Raw genomic sequence first — 19790 nt, 5'->3', positions numbered from 1 at the left:
CAACTCCATCTCTACTGTAAGCCCCACCTGGAGTATTCTCAGACAGGTTACTTAATTCTCAGAAGACTTGCTTTTCACTCTTCGGGTTAACAGTCTTACACATAGTTAACAATATTTTGTTAAATTCTATCTGTTCCCAAGAGAACTGTTTCTCTGTTGTGACTCCTCACTCACACAGCCTGTCCACTCCCAGGGGTTATGATCCAGCCCCAGTATGAGGATTAATCCAATTTGCACTTCTCCTGGTGGAGGCACAACCTAATTTCTCATGAAATGTGAGCTACTAGCCCTGTGAGATGAGTCCCCTGGGCACTCCTTGGTTTGGATCTGGTATAACTTACCCCCCAAAGATAAGACAAACAAATGGCTCTCTCTGTATGATACTCCACCTAAAGTATGTAACAGCCTGTTTACTTTTGAAGAATTCCTTTATTGGAGTTTCACCTTACCTTGCCACAACTATCTGGCTCTTCATGGCCGAGAGTGAGCCCTGAATAAAGTATTCACAACATTTTACAACAGACAATACACACACGCAGTGCATGAAATCTTTACAGTAACACAATCAAACATTTAACAGGATTGTTAAGAAGCATGAATTTCCTCCTATTCCTCCATTACTGGTAGCTACTTAGCTTTTTAGCTCTTGCAATAAAATGCTCTCCTTCTCATCATTCCTATTCATAGGAATCCCTGAATCAATTCTTTTTGTGTAAGGTACAAATTCATGTTGAAGATGTGTTCCATTAGTTATTGAATGTGCTGAATTTCTGTCCATGGTATAACTCTTCATTTGTAGCATAATGTGTGAGGTTTTCACTTATCACACATTCATCATTTATTGAGAGGGTTCATTTGAAAAATTTTAAAGTTTCACCCATTCAATAATATATAGCACAACATTACAACAGTCCAATCAACTTGAATTTATTTATGAGTGACTCTCTTCTAACTCCTGTTAGATTTATACGTCTACACTTTTTACACTTCCTACAATGAAATCCAAATTTTATTTCAGAAGTTGTCATCACTCCCCGCAAATCAGTTAAATCAAAGTTATTCTTCATGACCACTATGATATTAATTTATATTCCCTGAAGCCTGCCCCTCCCTGAATTTGCCTACTGGAGGTCCTTCTTGGATCTTTTCCACTGACCAATGGATAATTGGAATTCAAAGCTACACCTGAATTTCCTACATTTCTATTCACATAATTTACCCAAATATGAACTTTCTGATGGTGACTATGAGACTTCTAATTGAAGTCTTTTTCTCATTTGTGTTTTTTATGTCCAGAAATATCTACTTATTTTGAAGGTTGTCTCATACTCCATAACTTTGATAGGTTTTATCCCCAGTACGAACTATTTTATATTCCATAAGGGCTCAACTACTTTGACACTGGAACCTTCCTTCCTGGCTATGATTGAAAATCACAGAGAAAAAAATTACTCATGGTTTCACTTATACTATGTAAACTATAAGCCATGAACAAGGACCTCAGACACTCTTGTAAGATTTTTCTTCCATTTGGGTTCTCTAATACTAGATAAGCTCTGCCTCCTACAGAGACATGCTCATCCTGGTCCCATCCAGAGCATTCCCTCCCTCTTGAGTTCTCTTCTGTGATGTGCTACTATGACTTCCCATATTTGTTACATTTAAAGATTCCTCCCCAATATGGGTTCTTTTATGCTTGGTGAGATTCGATCTGATATTGAAAGCCTTCCCACACTCGTTACATTGGTATGGCTTCTTTCCAGTGTGGATCCTTTTGTGTTGGTCAAGGACTGATCTGTAATTGAAGGATTTCCCACACTCACAATTATACGGCTGCTGCCCACTATGGACACCTTTATGGTTGATAAGACTTGAGTGTGAGATGTATGCCTTCCCACACTCATCACATCTATAGGGTTTCTCACCTGTGTGGATCCTTCTATGCACTGTGAGGCCTGAGCTGTTCCTGAATGCCTTCCCACACCTATCGCACACATAGGGTTTTTCCCCTGTATGGATCCTTTTGTGTTGAGAAAGGAGAGAGCTGTAACTAAAAGATTTCCCACACTCAACACATTTGAAGGGTTTCTCCCCAAGATGGACCCTTTTATGGCTTATAAGAGTTCTGCTTGAGAAAAAAGCTTTTCCACATTCATCACACGTGTAGGGTGTCTTGCCAGGGTGGGTACTTTTATGGTTAATAAGGCTTGAGTGTGAGATGTACGCTTTTCCACACACGTCACATTCATAGGGCTTCTCACCAGTATGGATTCTTTTATGCACTTTAAGGCTTGAGTTGTTTCTGAAGACCTTCTCACACCTGTCACATTCATAAGGTTTCTCTCTAGTGTGGACCCTTCTGTGTTGAGAAAGGAGTGAGGTGTAATTAAAAGATTTCTCACACACATCGCATTTGTAGGGCTTCTCCCCAAGATGAATTTTTTTGTGATTTATAAGGGTTCGGTATGTGATGAAGGCTTTTTCACACTCATCACACTTATAGGGCTTTTCCCCAGGGTGTACACTTTTATGATTTATAAGGCTTGAGAGTGAGATGTAGGCTTTCCCACATTCTTCACATTTGTAAGGTCTCTCCCCAGTGTGGATTCGTTTATGTACTTTAAGGCCTGAATTATTTCTGAAGGCTTTTCCACACTCATCACACCCAAAGGGTTTCTCCCTTGTATGAATCCTTTTATGCTGTTCAAGGGCAGAGCTGTAATTGAAGGATTTCTCACAATAACTACATTTATAGGGCTTCTCCCCAAGATGGATTCCTTTGTGGTTTTTAAGGCTAGAGCGTGAGATATAGGCTTTTCCACACACATCACACTTATATGGTTTTTCCCCAGTATGAAGCCGCCTGTGGACTTTGAGTCCTGAATTGTTTCTGAAAGTTTTTCCACACACATCACATACATAAGGTCTCTCTCCAGTGTGAATCGTTTTATGCTGAAGAAGAAGTGAGTTATAACTGAATGATTTTCCACACTCCTTACATTCATGGGCTTTCTTCCCAGGGTGAATGCTTTTATGGACTGCAAGGCCTGAGCTATAGCTGAATGCTTTGCCACAGACATCACATTTGTAAGGTTTCTCTCCTGTGTGGATCCTTTTATGCACTATAAGGCCTGAGCTGTTCCTGAAGGCCTTTCCACATTCATCACATTCATAAGGTTTCTCTCCAGTGTGGATGACTTTATGCTGAATGAGGAGAGAGCTATAATTAAACGATTTCTCACACTCATCACATTTATAAGGTTTATCTCCAAAGTGGATGCTTTTATGATTTAGAAGTGTTCTGCAAGTAATGAAGGCCTTCCCACACTCATCACATTCATAGGGCTTCTCCCCTGTGTGAATCCTTTTGTGGACTCTAAGGCCAGAGCTATTACTGAAGGTTTTCCCACAGATGTCACATTCATAGGGCTTCTCACCTGTGTGGATCCTTTTGTGGACTCTGAGACCAGAGCTGTTCCTGAAGGCCTTCCCACACTCACCACATTCATAGGGCTTCTCCCCAGTGTGGATCCTTTTATGCTGGTCCAAAACAGAGCTATAATTGAAGGATTTTCCACACTCATCACACTTACAGTTCTTTTCCCCAGAATGGGTGCTTTTGTGGTTTATAAGGCTGGAGTAGGACATGTAGGCTTTCCCACATTCCTCACACTTGTACGGCTTCTCCCCAGTATGGATCCGCTTGTGGACTCGAAGGCTCGAGCTGCTCCGGAAAGTCCCCCCACAGTCATCACACTCATAGCGTTTTTCACCAGTGTGCATAATTTTATGTTGAACAAGTCGAGAATTATATTTGAAGGATTTCCCACAGTCATCACATTTATGTGATTTCTTAACAGCACTGGTTTTCTGCTGTAGAATGGGATGAGAGTTTCCATTAATGCTCTCCACACATTTGCCTTGTTCACTGCTTTTCTGTTCTATACAGACAGGTTGGTGTGTAACATGTTTTGAGCTCAGATGTAAGCTTTTCTCAGATGCCTCATCTTCCTGTTCTGTCTTTATATTTGCTGTATTCTTGGTTTTGCCAATCTTTTCCCTGATGCCACTTTTGTCTTCCTTCATTCTTTTTCCCTCAGGCTTTTCCATCTGATTCTCTACCTTGCTATCCCAATCACAAGTTTCACCAACCTTAGATTCCTGCATATGATCCTTGTGAAGACCTTCCATTTTTGGCCACACAGATTCTGCATTTCCAATATTTTCACACTTTTCAGTTGATTCCTCATCCTCAGTGCCCCTCGTCTTCAAATGTGACACTAAACCAAGAAAATGAAAATGATACCTTCACTTTAGAAGAAACTGAAGGAATTACATCCAAATTCACTCATTCACTCAACAATTGTTTATTGACTACATGCTGTGTGATAGGTACCATTTTTAACTGCTGAGGATACAGTGGTGGACATGCCAAAATTTCTGTCCCTGTGGAGCTAATGCTAAAATGCTAGAGCCCTGGATTGTCAATGGAACAGAGAGCTTTTCTATTCTTGCATAACAGCTTAGCATGAGGGCAAGTTGAAACGGGTTGGAATGACGCACAGAACCAAAGGCAACATTGATCAATTTCTGAAAAATGCCACCTAGTCTTGGAAAAACAAACAGTGGGTAGAAGTAATTTCTGAAAAATAGGAGACTGAAAGAGTAATAAAACAAAAGCTAAGAAGACATAATCAGTAGAGGGCAGGCAAGCAAAACTAAAGGAGAAATCAGTACATGAGTAGAGGTATTGGGGAATTGGTTATGAAATCATGAGGACAGTCACATCAGACTTGAGAAAGAAAACAAGCTGCTGCTGCCCGTCGTTGGTGTGGCCTGCCTAGATTTCCCTTCCAAGGAAAACACTGACCCTGGAGAGCGGTTAGTCAGGGAGGAACTCTATATGGAAGAACACACTCTGGCTTGCCAGGCAGAGGCTTTCACTCCTACTTTATGAACCGGCTAACTGCAGTCAGAGCATATCAAAGATCAGAAGCTAAAACACAAACCATCAAGCAAAGGATAATAATACTGCCTAAGTTCAAATACCTAGCTGTATGACCTCAAGAAAGTTATTTAACCTCTTTATGCCACAGTTTCCTCATCTGTAAAATGAGGGCAACAGAACTGTTGTGAGTATTACATTAAATAACATATATAAGGTATGGAGAACAATGCCAGTGACTTGGGTAGTTCTATATGCTATACCATCTACTTTATTATTTAATCAAGGTCAGCTTACTGGATCAGGGCTACAACCTGAGGATAATCCACAGGACTCAGGAAAGGTAAACCCCTTCTCAAAGCAGATTTTAGGGCCCAGGCAGTGACTCTCTGTTCCCCTGAAGGCACTCTACACACAGCTACACACAGCTGTCACGTCAGCATCCACCTGCTAAAAGACTGACTCTTGAGAACAAAACAAACAGTTCTAAACTAGTTGTTCCCCAACCTTAGACATTTAGACATTTGTGATTAGACTTAGTTAAAATTCAGACTTCCCCTCTTACCCTGGGTATCAGACCCTCTTGGTTGGTACTCTGTAGTTCTACTTAGAAACTATATGTGAACATGTGACGAGAAAACAAGAGCACTAAAAGTAAGATATATACTCTGGAGTAGACACATATAAAGAATCACACTCATGATCGAACTTATGCTTATGGGATTGGAATGATGGACTCTGAATTTAAATTTACAGAACAGGAGGAGCTAGGAACCCAGAATATCACCAGGAAGATAAAACAAAGAATCACTCAGTAGACATTTTAAAAAGGTGGTTCATCTGAGAAAGCTTCACAAAATGACTATTAAGTAATATTAGGTAAGAGATCATTAGAAGTCACTGAGAGAAGACCTCAGACCTCCCAAAAGGCAAGAAACCCCCCACGTACCTGGGTAGGGCAAAAGAAAAAACTAAACAGAGACAAAAGGATAGGGACGGGTCCTGCACCAGCGGGAGAGAGCTGTGAAGGAGGAAAAGTGTCCACACACTAGGAAGCCCCTTCGCGGGCGGAGACTTCGGGAGGCGGAGTGGGGGAGCTTGGGAGCCGCGGAGGAGAGCACAGCAACAGGGGTGCGGAGGGCAAAGCGGACAAATTCCAGCGCAGAGGATCGGGCCGACCGGAACTCGCCAGCCGAGAGGCTTGTCTGCTCGCCCGCCGGGGCGGGCGGGACTGGGAGCTGAGGCTCCGGCTTTTGTCGGAGCGCCGGGAGAGGACTGAGGTTGGCGGCGTGAACACAGCCTGCAGGGCGTTAGCGCACCGCGGCTGGCCGGGAGAGAGTCCGGGGAGAAGTCTGGAACTGCCGAAGAGGCAAGAGACTTTTACGTCCCTCTTTGTTTCCTGGTGCACGAGGAGAGGGGATTAAGAACGCTGCTTGGGAGAGCTCCAGGGACGGGCGCGAGCCACGGCTAAAAGTGCGGAGCCCAGAGACAGACATGAGACGCTAGGGCCGCTGCTGCCGCCACCGGGAGGCCTGTGTGCGAACACAGGTCACTAGCCACACGCCCTTACGGGGAGCCTGTGCAGCCTGCCACTGCCAGGGTCCCGGGATCCAGGGACAACTCCCCAGGGAGAACGCACAGGCGCGCCTCAGGCTGCAACGTCTTGCCGGCCTCTGCCGCCGCAGGCCCGCCCCACACTCCGTGCCCCTCCCTACCCCCGGGCCTGAGTGAGCCAGAGCCTCCGAATCAGCGGCTCCTTTAACCCCGTCCTGTCTGAGCAAAGAACAGACGCCCTCCGGCGACCTACACGCACAGGCGGGGCTAAATCCAAAGCTGAGCCCCTGGGAGCTGTGAGAACAAAGAAGAGAAAGGGAAATCTCTCCCAGCAGCCTCAGAAGCAGCGGATTAAAGCTCCACAATCAACTTGATATACCCTGCATCTGTGGAATACCTGAATAGACAACCAATCATCCCAAATTAAGGAGCCCTGTGGATGAAAGGCTCTTGGTGCTGCAGCCAGGAGTCAGTGCTGTGCCTCTGAGGTGGGAGAGCCAACTTCAGGACACTGATCCACAAGAGACCTCCCAGCTGCACATAATATCAAACGGCAAAAATTTCCGAGAGATCTCCATCTCAACGCCAGCACCCAGCTTCACTCAACGACCAGCAAGCTACAGTGCTGGACATCCTATGCCAAACAACTAGCAAGACAGGAACACAACCCCACCCATTAGCAGAGAGGCGGCCCAAAATCATAATAAGTCTACAGACACCCCAAAACACACCACCAGACGTGGACCTGCCCACCAGAAAGACAAGATCTAGCCTCATCCACCAGAACACAGGCACTAGTACCCTCCACCAGGAAGCCTACACAACCCACTGAACCAACCTTAGCCACTGGGGACAGACACAAAAAACAACAGGAGCTACGAACCTTCAGCCTGCAAAAAAGGAGACCCCAAACACAGTAAGATAAGCAAAATGAAAAGACAGAAAAACACACCGCAGATGAAGGAGCAAGATAAAAACCCATCAGACCTAACAAATGAAGAGGAAATAGGCAGTCTACCTGAAAAAGAATTCAGAATAATGATAGTAAGGTTGATCCGAAATCTTGGAGATAGAATGGACAATAGAATGGACAAAATGCAAGAATCAGTTAACAAGGACCTAGAAGAACTAAAGATGAAACAAGCAATGATGAACAACACAATAAATGAAATTAAAAGTACTCTAGATGGGATCAATAGCAGAATAACTGAGGCAGAAGAACGGATAAGTGACCTGGAAGATAAAATAGTGGAAATAACTACTGCAGAGCAGAATAAAGAAAAAAGAATGAAAAGAACTGAGGACAGTCTCAGAGACCTCTGGGACAACATTAAACGTACCAACATTCGAATTATAGGGGTTCCAGAAGAAGAAGAGAAAAAGAAAGGGACTGAGAAAATATTTGAAGAGATTATAGTTGAAAACTTCCCTAATATGGGAAAGGAAATAGTTAATCAAGTCCAGGAAGCACAGAGAGTCCCATACAGGATAAATCCAAGGAGAAATACGCCAAGACACATATTAATCAAACTGTCAAAAATTAAATACAAAGAAAACATATTAAAAGCAGCAAGGGAAAAACAACAAATAACACACAAGGGAATCCCCATAAGGTTAACAGCTGATCTTTCAGCAGAAACTCTGCAAGCCAGAAGGGAGTGGCAGGACATATTGAAAGTGTTGAAGGAGAAAAACCTGCAACCAAGATTACTCTACCCAGCAAGGATCTCATTCAGATTTGATGGAGAAATTAAAACCTTTAGAGACAAGCAAAAGCTGAGAGAGTTCAGCACCACCAAACCAGCTCTACAACAACTGCTAAAGGAACTTCTCTAGGCAAGAAACACAAAAGAAGGAAAAGACCTACAATAACAAACCCAAAACAATTAAGAAAATGGGAATGGGAACACACATATCGATAATTACCTTAAATGTAAATGGACTAAAGATTCTCTTTGGGGAAGGTTTTAAATTATAGATTCCACGTCTTTAACAGATAATAGAATTTATTCAGGTTATCTATTTCATTTTGGGTATGTTTTGATAGTTTGTGACTCTCTAGGAATTGGTACAGTTCATCTAGGCTGTTAAATTTATGGTGTAGAGTTTTTATAATATTCCCCTTTTATCCTTTTAATGGCTACAGGATCTATACTGATATCCCCTCCTTCATTCCTGATATTGGTAACTTGTATTTTTTCTCTTTTTATTTTTATCAATTTAATTCAAGATTTATCAATTTTATTAATATTTTCAAGACTTGCTTTTTGCTTCATTTTTTCTCATCTTCAATTTCACTGATTTCTGCTCTTATTATTTCCTTCCTTCCTTTTTGCTTTGGGTTTATTTTGCTCTCCTTTTCCTAGTTTCTTGAGGTGGGAACTAAGATTACTGATATGAATTTTTCCTCTTTTCTAATGTAAGCATTTAGTAGTATAAATTTCCCTCTCACCACTGCTTTAGCCACATCTCACCAATTTTTACATGTTGTGTTTTCATTTTCATTCAGTTCTATGTTTTTTAATTTCATTGAGGATTCTTCTTTTTATTTAATTTTATCTCCTGTTTTAATTTCAGGGGAACTACTGTTTGGGAAAGCTGTTAGGTAACTGTTTTATAAATTACTGTCTCCCATTAGGATCATATCCTAATGATCCCAGCAAGCTAATGTACTGTCTTCTAAGATATGCATGGTACATACTAAAAATCCTGTAAGGTCCTGGATAATTTTCATTTAATTGTTCATTAAAGAAGCATTTATTTTCAAAAAATAAAAAATAAAAAATAAAAAGTAAACATGTCATTTACTACCTTAAAGCCAGCATTGCTTTTGTAATAATACTGAAGATCTGTCTCTGCATGTACTTCAAAATAGGAATGAATTGAACTTACTGAATTTACTTTGGGGCATCTCGGAGGGAAGCCGGCTTTGCAAACCCTCCCTCAGGGTCATCTACAGTGTTTTATGAGCTTCAAAATTAATTCAAAAAAATTACGATGGAAAACATCATTGCCAAGTCTTCATCATCTTAACAAAATGAGGAAATACAATCTATGATCACATAGCTTTCAGGCAACAGAATTAAACCTATTTTGTTTTTTAGCCTTGGTATAAAGAACATCGAGGAAAAATAAAAAAATAGATAATTTGCCTGTAATTAGCTAACTGAAGAAGCATGGTTTTTGACTTGACTAAACTGATAGACCAGCCATGGAAAAAGTCATAAAACTCCAATTAAGGAACCTAAATTGTCTTCTTGCCCCACTTTCTTCCCTCCAATAAAGTGATGAGAGGTTGGTCAGAATCTCTATCCCTTGACGACCATGAAACAAAAGTGGAGGAGGTGGCCTGGACAACCTGAGATGGAGAACCTTGTTTGCACTTGTGTGCCTGCCTGGGGCCATCCACCAACCAACCGTAGAGGGTCAAGTCAATCCCATGTGTCAGGCGACACCAACCAGAAGATCACTGCAAGTTCCCACTTTCCTACCCTCAGAAAAGCAATCTAATGGTGTCAGCATTCTTTGAGCCAAAGCAAACTATAAAGTAATACAACCGTCTAACTCACTTTAGAGTAATTCCTGACATTTTCATGTACTACCAGCATTCTATTCATGATTTGATTGTAATAAGACACTGATGAAGCAATCTCTAAAATAAATTATGCATTGAAAGAAAAAAAAAAAAAAAAAAAAAAAGAAGTCACTGAGAAATGCTGGCATGACCTAGTTCCTTGCTCCCTTTCTTTACTTCCTTGGGCAGAACAGTCCATGCCATTTAAAATGTGAGTGCTACTGGGTGGGCAGTGGAATTCCAGACCATCAACAGCAACACACCGTTCATCTGAATCCTGCTCCCATCACATCAGAGACCCTGCTCCATCCATTCCCTTTGGCCTTGGCCCCTCCACCTCTACTCACCCTCAGCCCTGAAAAGAGAAAGACGTTCAAGTTTCTACAGCCATAAAACTAATCCCCTAAAACTGCCAGGGAAACCCACAAAATTTGTCAGGGGGAAAAAAAGAAAAGGAAGAGCTACAAGGGAGGAGAACTAACCATACTAGATATCTAAATATGCCAAAAGGCTGTTACAACTAAAACAGTGTGGTATTGGTATATAAATAAACAGAATAGAATTAAAATTCAGAATAATCCCAATTACACAAAGAAATCAAGTATATGATAAAGATGGTATATCAAATTATTGAGGAAAAACGGTCTTTTTAATAGTGTTGGAACAAGTATAAAGCCATTTGGAAAAAAATAAAACTAGATCTATTCTTTACACCATTCACAGGAATAAACTCCAAACGTAGCAGATCTCTAAATATTAAAAACACTATACAAATGCTAGAAGAAAACATGGGTGAATGCCTCCATAACCTAAGTATAGAGAAAGTTTTCTATGACCCAGATGCAATAAAGGAAAACATTAATAAACTGGACTATGTAGAAATAAAAGTAAAATTGCATGGCAAAAATACCATAAGCAAAATCAACAAATAAATGACAAGGTGGAAGAAAATATTTGCAAGATACATCATATATAAGTGCTTATATAAGTGATAATATCTCTAATATACTAAGAATTTTTAAAAGTTGAAGAAAAAGAGTCTAAAAATCCTACAGAAAAATGGGCAAAAGACATGAAGACAACTCACAAAAAGAAAAACTAAAATGGCCCTTAAACATGTTTTCAATTTCACTCGTAATAAGAGAAATGCAAATAAGAACTATATAAAGATCCCCTTTCTCATCTATCAGATTGGCAAATATTCAAAAACTTAACAATACGCTCTGTGGGTGAGGCTGTGGGGAAACAGGCATTCTCATCCATTACTGGGAATGCAAACTGGCATAACCCCTGTTGAAGGAAATTTGCCAATATCTACACAACTATGTATGCATTATTCTCTAATCGAGAAATCCCATCTAGGAATTCAAACCAAAGATACACTTCCAACAATACAAAAGTATATATGCACAAAGTTATTCATCGTAGCCTTATTTTTAATTACAAAATTTGGAAAACTACCTACATGTCCAAGCACAGAAGACTGGTTACATAAACTACAATAGCACATATACACACTGGAGAACTAAAAAAGAATGAGGAACATTTCCATAAATTGATAGGAAGCAATTTCCATGATAGGTTGTAAAGTGAAGAAAAGCATATATACTACATTCTACGTAAGAAAATAAAAAAAACAAGCATACAGCTGCTTATCTTTTCAGTAATGTGAGAATCCACAGAACAGTGAAGCCTGTTACCTATAAGGGGTAGGGTGGGGGAACAGAACAGAAGGGAGAGGGGAGAGAGATGCTCGAGTACAGCTTTTTGTATAGTCTTTACCCACGGAAGCATGATCATGTTCTGCAGACTCAAAGAATAAAATTAAATCAGTGACAAAACTGGACAACGGGAAAGTGAAACCAGAAACTGAACAGAAACAAATTAACTCATTTGTGTTTCACATGAATACCATAACAAGAAGGAAACAAAAAAGAAACAAAGAACTAACCCATGTCACTTGGGTACATAGTATGTGACTATACTATTTACTCTCAGTCTTGGGAAGGCTGGAGGGGGAAGTGGGGAAGAGCTGCAAACAATCCTTTTTAGCAGGTTTGCTTTCTGTAGTGGAATGGGCAAAACAATTCAGAAACAATTTTAGATCTATTATGAGACTGAGTAAATGTGTTGATTTAGTTGAGAGCCAGGGCCCTCCTGGAGGAAGAAGGAATATAAAAATATGGAACAGGAGAAGATAAGAAAGAACCCTTTGTGGACAAATTGGAGGTACTGGTGTGAACTCATGATTTCTAAATTATATATAAATGTGCACATCATATAAATGTATATTCACATGTATTTAAATTTGTATGTATACAGGTGTAAATGTATATATATTCTCTAGCTCTGTCTGCTGACAGCTAAGAAGCAAAAATACCTGAGTTAACCAGCACACATCTAGCACCTTGTTCTGTGTCTCTACTACCACAACCTAGTAAAAGGAAGCAGGAGGATTCCAGGCTGGGGGCAGGATAGGTACAAAAGGAGCTGAGACATCCTGTTAGGCCAGCAAATAAGGAGATGCTTAAAACAAAACAAAAATGTGGGCACAAGACCCAGCTTCAACATCGAATTTAAGCTCCATAATAATTATGTAAAGAATTGTAAGCCATTGAAAATAGGATTTCTTGAGTACACACAGGCACAAACAGGGGAGAAAGGGAGGCCTCTTGCTGACAGCAGAATGCCAGGGCCGGTTGGTAAATGTGCAGGCAGTAGTAGAGCTGCAAGAAAAAACTCAGCATTCTGCAACTATCAAGGTAAAGACTGGATCAGGGGAGAATTATCAATGGATTCTAAATCTAGGGAGAAATTCTGACAAGGAGCAGGATATATGCATGGTCTTAGAATATTCTCCCATAGACCGCAAGGGGTAAAATAGTAATTACACAGTGGAGAGTCTTGGCTAGGGGTCTTAAGTTAATATTGTCAGTGGGGGCAGATAAACATCATGTGCTTCCAGAAGTGATGCCCTGAGAAGGACACATCACCTATAAGAATGCATTACCTGAAATGAAACAGGGAAACATCAGGTAGATCAGATAAATCCAAAATAAAGAACATTCTACTAAAAGCTATCTGTATTCTTCAAAAATGTCATTTTCATAAAAGACAAAGAAAGGCTATAGAAATGTTCCATATGAAAGAAGCCTGCAGAGATTTGACCACAAATTCAATACCTGACCTCACCTGGATATGCAGTGAAGGGACAAGCTTTATGAAAAATAATCGTGCAGGGCTTCCCTGGTGGCGCAGTGGTTGAGAGTCCGCCTGCCAATGCAGGGGACACGGGTTCGTGCCCCGGTCCGGGAAGATCCCACATGCCGCGGAGCGGCTGGGCCCGTGAGCCATGGCCGCTGGGCCTGCGCGTCCGGAGCCTGTGCTCCGCAACGGGAGAGGCCACAACAGTGAGAGGCCCGCATACAGCAAAAAAAAAAAAAAAAAAAAAAAAAAAATTCGTGCCAACTGATGGAACTGGAGTATGTATGATAAGTTAGGCAAAAGTAATATCAAATTTAAATTTATTCAAGTTGACAATTATACTGTAGTTATGCAAGAGAATATCCCTATAAATATACACTGAAGTGTTTAGGGATAAAGGGCCATGCATGATGTATGTAAGTTACCCTCAAATGGTTTAGGAAAAAAATAGATAGATGGATAGATATGCATGAAAGAGCAAGAGAGAGAAGACAAAATGAAGTAGAATGTTAACCACAGGTAAATGAGTAAAGGGTATTTTTTTCACTATTCTTACCCTTAAAATTTTTCTACATATTTGAAATTATTTCCAAATAAAAAGTTTAAAAATGTCAAAATGTAAATTTAAAATTCTCTCAACTATACCTTCCCCTCCAGGTACTGCTTTCGCCATCCTGTCTCCTGTTCACAGTTGTGTCCTGGAAAAGTGGTCTTCACGTCCCGTCTCCCCTCATGCCTCATCTATTTAATCTGAATTCTTCCACTCAGACCATGCTGCATTAGCTTCTTCAGGGCCAGGTGCTGACTCCCCCGCCTGCTAGCCCTTGGATGTTCCTGGCTCCCTGTCCCGTCTTGAACCTCTCCTCTTGTGACTCTACATGCTCTCCCTGGGCAGTCCCATATATATGCGTGGCTCCTACAAGCTGTCTTGTAGAACCTCATCTCTGGCCCACACTCCTCTCTTCAATTATAGAGCCTCATATCCACCTGTCTCGGGCACTTCTCTTTCCCTCACCACTCCACATCCAAAAGACCGCTTAAGACCAGCTGATTCCACTGCCTACACAGTTCTCATGCCGCCACCCCCCACTCCATTTCCACTGCTAGGGCCTTAGTTTAAGCCCTCCTAAATTCCCTTCTGAACTCCTGCCATAGTCTCCCTACCTTCATTCTTATCCCTTTCCAATTCTCTTCCAATAACTGTCAAGAATTTTGTAAAATGCACACGTGAACACTCCCCAGTGGGTGTTCCCAGGCTACCTAGTGTGCTTGAAGCCTTCTGCATCTGGCCAGCTGGAGTGACTTGCTAAACACCAAAGGGGCCATGCTAATTCACCCCTTGCTGACACCACACTTACTAATGCTTGAGCCAGATGGACCCTTTCCCCTCTCTCTGACAGGCTAATTCTCAGTTCCCTTCATGTCCTCTCGGATTCCTTGTTTGATTGCCTGCTGACTGGCCGGGTCTACATGAAATCACAAATACTTCACTGTTTACCTCTCTAACCTAGGCAGACTCCAGGAGTCTCCCTGTTCTAGCCCTGCTTAACCTCCTCTGTTTGGGTGGAAGCAGAGTTTCCCATCATCTGATTGTAGTTCATCCAATCCCCTTAACCACAAATCAAAACAGAGCAATATAAATGTGTAGCTCCATTGAAAACAGATGGCTTGCAATGAAATTCATATTAATCAATACTAAGACTAAGAAAAGTTCAGTCAAACACACAGGCAGAAAAGCACTAAAACATAATGATGGTATTAGAAGTGGGAAGTCTGTGGGAGATGCTTAGGTTATGAAGAGTGGAGCCTTCATGAATGGGATTAGTGTTCTTAGAAAAGAGATACCACAGACACCCCTTGGGGCCTTGGTCTTGGACTTCCCAGCATCCAGAACTATGTAAAATAAATTTGTTTATAAGCCACTTAGTCTGCGGTATTTTGTTATAGCAGCCCACAAGGACTAAGACAGAGCTAAATTGTAAAGACAGTCAAGAGAATAACAAAATATTGTTATCCTTACAAACATTACTGAAGATACACTCTAGTATCTCAGTTATCTCTGCGACTGAGTGTTGCCCAGCAAACTTATATAATGATCCATATCCTACTTTTCTCTGCAGCCACTGGGCTAGTCCTAGGGACACAGAGATGCATAAAACAAGTCCTGGCCAATAAGGACTTGCAAACTAGTATGAGAGTCTGGCAGGAAAACAACCAACACGATAAAAATGGCAGACACTAGTCATGGATGAGGGAAGAAGGGGTAGGGATAGACTCTGCTTCAAAGAACTAGAAGAGCTTCAAGAAGAGAGGAATAGTTCTAACAGAGGGAAGAGCAGGTGCAAAGGGGCTGGTGTCCACCACCCTCTGGACAACTGGAACAGAAGATGGCAGGCACAGCTGGATAAGTGGGCAAAAAGAAAGGCTGCACCAGGCTCTGCCCATCATACTGAGGAGTCCAGACTTGATCCCGAGGGGTTTTAGACAAAGAGGGACAAACTCGGATAGGCATTTTGAAAGATCACTTATTCGATCAAATCAGGAGTTAGTAAAGGGCCAGACAGAAAACATTTTAGGTTTTGTTGGCCACATACAACTCTATTACTTGTTTTTCTTTTCCTTTTTTTCTCTTTGCTTTGCTTTTTAACATCCCTTTAAAAATGTAAAAACCATTCTCAGCTTGCAGGCCATACAAAAACAGACCACAGACCCAGAAGTCTACCAATTCCTGTTAGATAAAATCAAGGAATCAGAATTAATTTAGGATGGTGTGAGATAATGGCATTGTGGCCATTATCTTTTTTTTTTTTTTTAAGACTAAAGTATGCTAGGATAATATGGCATGATGTCTGGAATTTCCTTTAAAATACTTCGACAAAGAAAAATGAAAAAGGGAAAAGGGAAACAAATGTAGCCAAATCCTAATAACTGTTGAATCTGAGTGATGGATGTATGGAGTTCACTGTACTATTCTACTTTCCAGTTATGTTTACATTTCTTCATAATATAAAATTAAAAGAAATACAGATCACTCATACTAGTTGCAATGGGAGAATGGATTGGGAGCGGGGGGTGGGGGGGGGGAACTGAGTCCTGCAGTCTAGAAGGAGGTTATTATAATCCAATCAAGACTGATGTGGTGGCTAGCTCATGTGTCCCCTATGACACAAGAAAGGAATCGCTCCAAAAGCACAACTCCTGCATAGACAGAGGGACAGACAGGTTTAATTTCTTAAAAGTTCTCAAAGCTGATGATGGGGAACTCCTCTCTAATCAGTTTTCAACAGAGAGAGAGCTGGTTACATCCCAATAACCTAGTTACATCAGTTAAAAGTTTCAGCCACAGAAAGCCATCCACTTCTTCCAAATTACACATGACCCACACCTCCGGGCAAATGTGTGCTTCATGCTGTTCACATTCTACCACCAATGCCTAGAAAAGAACATGCAGATAGTAAGAATCTGTCTGTAACTCTTACTATCCCTGCCCAGGAGAGTCAGGAGCCACTTCTCAAGAGTAGACTCACAAGAGAGGAACTGTGGCTCACTCTGGTTGAAAATTTCTCCCTTAACAACACACTTCAATAAGCAACAGGTGCAACACCTGCAGCTACCGTGGATTTTCAGAGTACCAACCATATTCCATAAATCAATCTACCATCTGAATTATGTGTCTTAAGTTCTTGGATATTATACTGGACTTGGAGGTGACCAGAGAAAGAAAAAGAGAAAATAAGAGGGAATGTGAGGGCAAAATGCTTACCAACTCAGAAGACAGAAGTGGGAGGATGGGACAAATGAAAGATGAGACTAAGGAGTGAGAAAAGTGATACGCAGATGGACAGAGAGTACGATTTGTGATTTAGTTATTGCATTAAGTTTACAAGTATCAGAATTGTAATTGGTTAACATAAGTTGGTTCTACTGCTTAATCCTTATGATTAAAGGTGATTTTTCCTTAAAGTAAAAAATGAAATAGAGCACTCTCAAACTTGGTAGGGGAGAAGAGATTTCTAGTCATCCTAAGGAATAAGGTAAGCAAAGGAGATTTTCTGAAGCTAAAGGGGCAAAGACTGGCTTGAAGACAGTCATTAATAGATGGTTGATTAGGCTACTATAAGGCTAAGTATCATAAACACAAGTCTCTGGAGAGAAAAGTTACTTGGTTTAATTTGTTCCTTAAACACTCTACATGACTTATTATAATAATGTATTGACATATTTAACAATCTACCAATAAATGGCAGAGTTAATGTAAAACAAAATTTTTTTATCATTGTTAATCCCTTCTTTAAAAACCCTTGCTCAGATAAGCCCTGGTACAATGTCCCTGGGTGTGCCATTGTTTGATGTAACAAAGAAACTGGAAACAACGCAAATGGCCTGAATAGATCTAAAAAATTACAGGACATCCAAAACATCCAAACAATGTCCGGTCCAATACCACAGCAATGTATTAAAAAAAAAAAAAGCTCTTTGTGTTCTGATGACCTCTAACATAGATTTACCAAAAGAAGGGGCAGAACTCTGAACAGTACCTTACCACCTGTGTAAAAAAAGGAGGAACTAACTACATTCAGATCTGCCAGTGTTTGCATAAAGAAACTGTGGGAAGATACACTCAAATAACCTAACAAGTATGGTTGGTTATCTACTGGGGTTGGGCCTAGGCAGACGGCTGGGCAGAAGAAAACCTTTTCACTGACATCTTGTCATATATTTAATATCTGAACCATATGAATACATTACATAGTCAAAAACTTATTTAAGAAAAAATCCTCGTGTTTTCAAAAAGAAAACACTCCTGGTGGCCTCCTAGTCCAAAAGTCTTAGAGCAGCACACCCAGCCCCGGCATTCCCCATTCCTAATTCACATCCCCACGCCTGGGCTCCCACAGGCTGTCCCCAGGTCTAGGAGCCTCCTCGACCTTCTTCTCCCTGGGACCTAGTCAATTCCTTCTCATCTTGTGAGAGGCAGCTACAGGCAGCCTGATCCCCTGTCTGTAAAACAGGTGAGCTCCCCTAGGGCGAAGGCCGAGAAGCGCCTCCCAGCGGCTCGATCCACACGTGCGGTAAGAGTCTCTCAACATCACTGCCCCATCAAAGAAAAATAAAGCGGGGGGGGGGGGGTCCCTCCAACGCTTGTATTCACTCTCAAATCCCAAGGCCAAACTGAACTGCCACGGGGGCTTATTTTAAAGCACTAATTTTCAGTGTTCCCTTCCCGCCCGAAACAGCAGCGAAGAGTTGAAAAACACGGGTGCGGGGCCCCAGCCCTTCTGCACGCACCGGGTAGCCCCAACCCGGCCCTGACCCCCTCGGACCCGCCCGGAGGTGGGGCGTGCAGGGAGTCCATTATATTCCAGGGGCGAGCCCTAAACCCCTCGGCCGGCCCGAAATCTTCCCTCCCCTCCACTTCCCCGAACGCGCTTCCTGATGTATGTGTGGGGAGGGGGCGCGCTTCCTCCCGGATCCCGCCCGAGACCCGAGGGGTAGCTAGCACCCTGCCAAGAAGGGAAGGGCGTGGCAGGCTAGGGCCGGGGGCGGGAGCCCGGGCGGCCTCGGACTCACGTACTGGCTGTGGGGGCACCGCGGGAGCCCGGCCGCCGGCGGGACAAAAGCGCTGACGGCCCGGCCGGAATAACTCACGCCGGCTCTGGGGCACTTCCGAGTCCTCTCTGGGAGGCTGGAGGACTGACTCGATGATAGTTCCCGTTTCGGGCACGTGACCCGAGGCGCTCTGCGACTGAGTGGTCGCAGAGAGAGTATTGTTCCTTTACTATTAAGATAAATTCAGTGCTCGTTGTGGCGCGAGCAGGGGGCGAACTGACGAAGTTCCAGTTTTCAAGGACTTTACGTTCTGGGGTGGGGCAGACAATAAAGCAAATAAGTGGCTCGGTAGAATAAACACCTGATAACCTCTGTATTTGAACGTAACTTGTTACAAAGTGAGGCTGCGTGGGCGACCCCGGGAGGGAGGAATGAGGGCAGAGGAGAGGGCGGGGACTGGGGCCCCTGAGGGTCTTAACAGGGGCTGGCGAGGCGGCTGGAGAGCTCCTGACCTCAGAGCGAAGAGAAGTGCTCCCGGACGGGCCGCTCAAGGACCAGACCTGACCCCAACTCTGCAGCTGCGGCAGCGGGGCAGTGACCTCCGGTGTCGGCTTCTGAAACCCCAACTTGAAATGACTGAAAAGCGATCCTTTTTTTAAAGTAACATCTAAATATCTTTTATCTTAAGTTTAAGTAATTGCAGAAGACATCTTGAGGGCACATTGTGAATACTGACATTAAAAAAATATATAACAACCAAACAGCTTCTCATTAAGACGCATCCAAAGGACTCTAAATACGAGACGATTTGATACTATTATCAACTATTATACGTGACGATTTGATACTATTATCCACTTTATATAGTAAGGACTTTTACATCTTTTTGGGTATTTTCCTTGAACCTATATCTTTATGTACCTCACAGGGTTTTTATCCTAATCTAAAATATTTTAGTTCTAT

The 19790-nt window shown here is 42.1% G+C and overlaps 1 protein-coding gene across 1 annotated transcript; it reads right to left on the bottom strand.

Annotated features, from left to right (window-relative positions):
• Positions 1-414: 414 nt before the first annotated feature.
• Positions 415-18899, bottom strand: ZFP62 (ZFP62 zinc finger protein). Its single transcript, XM_082652216.1, has 2 exons — positions 18853-18899; positions 415-4280 (listed from the first exon to the last, which is right to left on the bottom strand). Coding segments are annotated over exons 1-2 (2718 nt in total). The 5' UTR covers positions 18854-18899; the 3' UTR covers positions 415-1563.
• Between the last annotated feature and the right edge of the window lie 891 nt (positions 18900-19790).

The sequence above is a fragment of the Grampus griseus genome (genome assembly GCF_964374135.1).
Source record: "Grampus griseus genome assembly, chromosome: 3".
Classification (NCBI taxonomy): domain Eukaryota; kingdom Metazoa; phylum Chordata; class Mammalia; order Artiodactyla; family Delphinidae; genus Grampus; species Grampus griseus.
The sequence above is the reverse complement of the archived record's forward strand: the minus strand, read 5'-3'. Positions and strand labels throughout refer to the sequence as shown.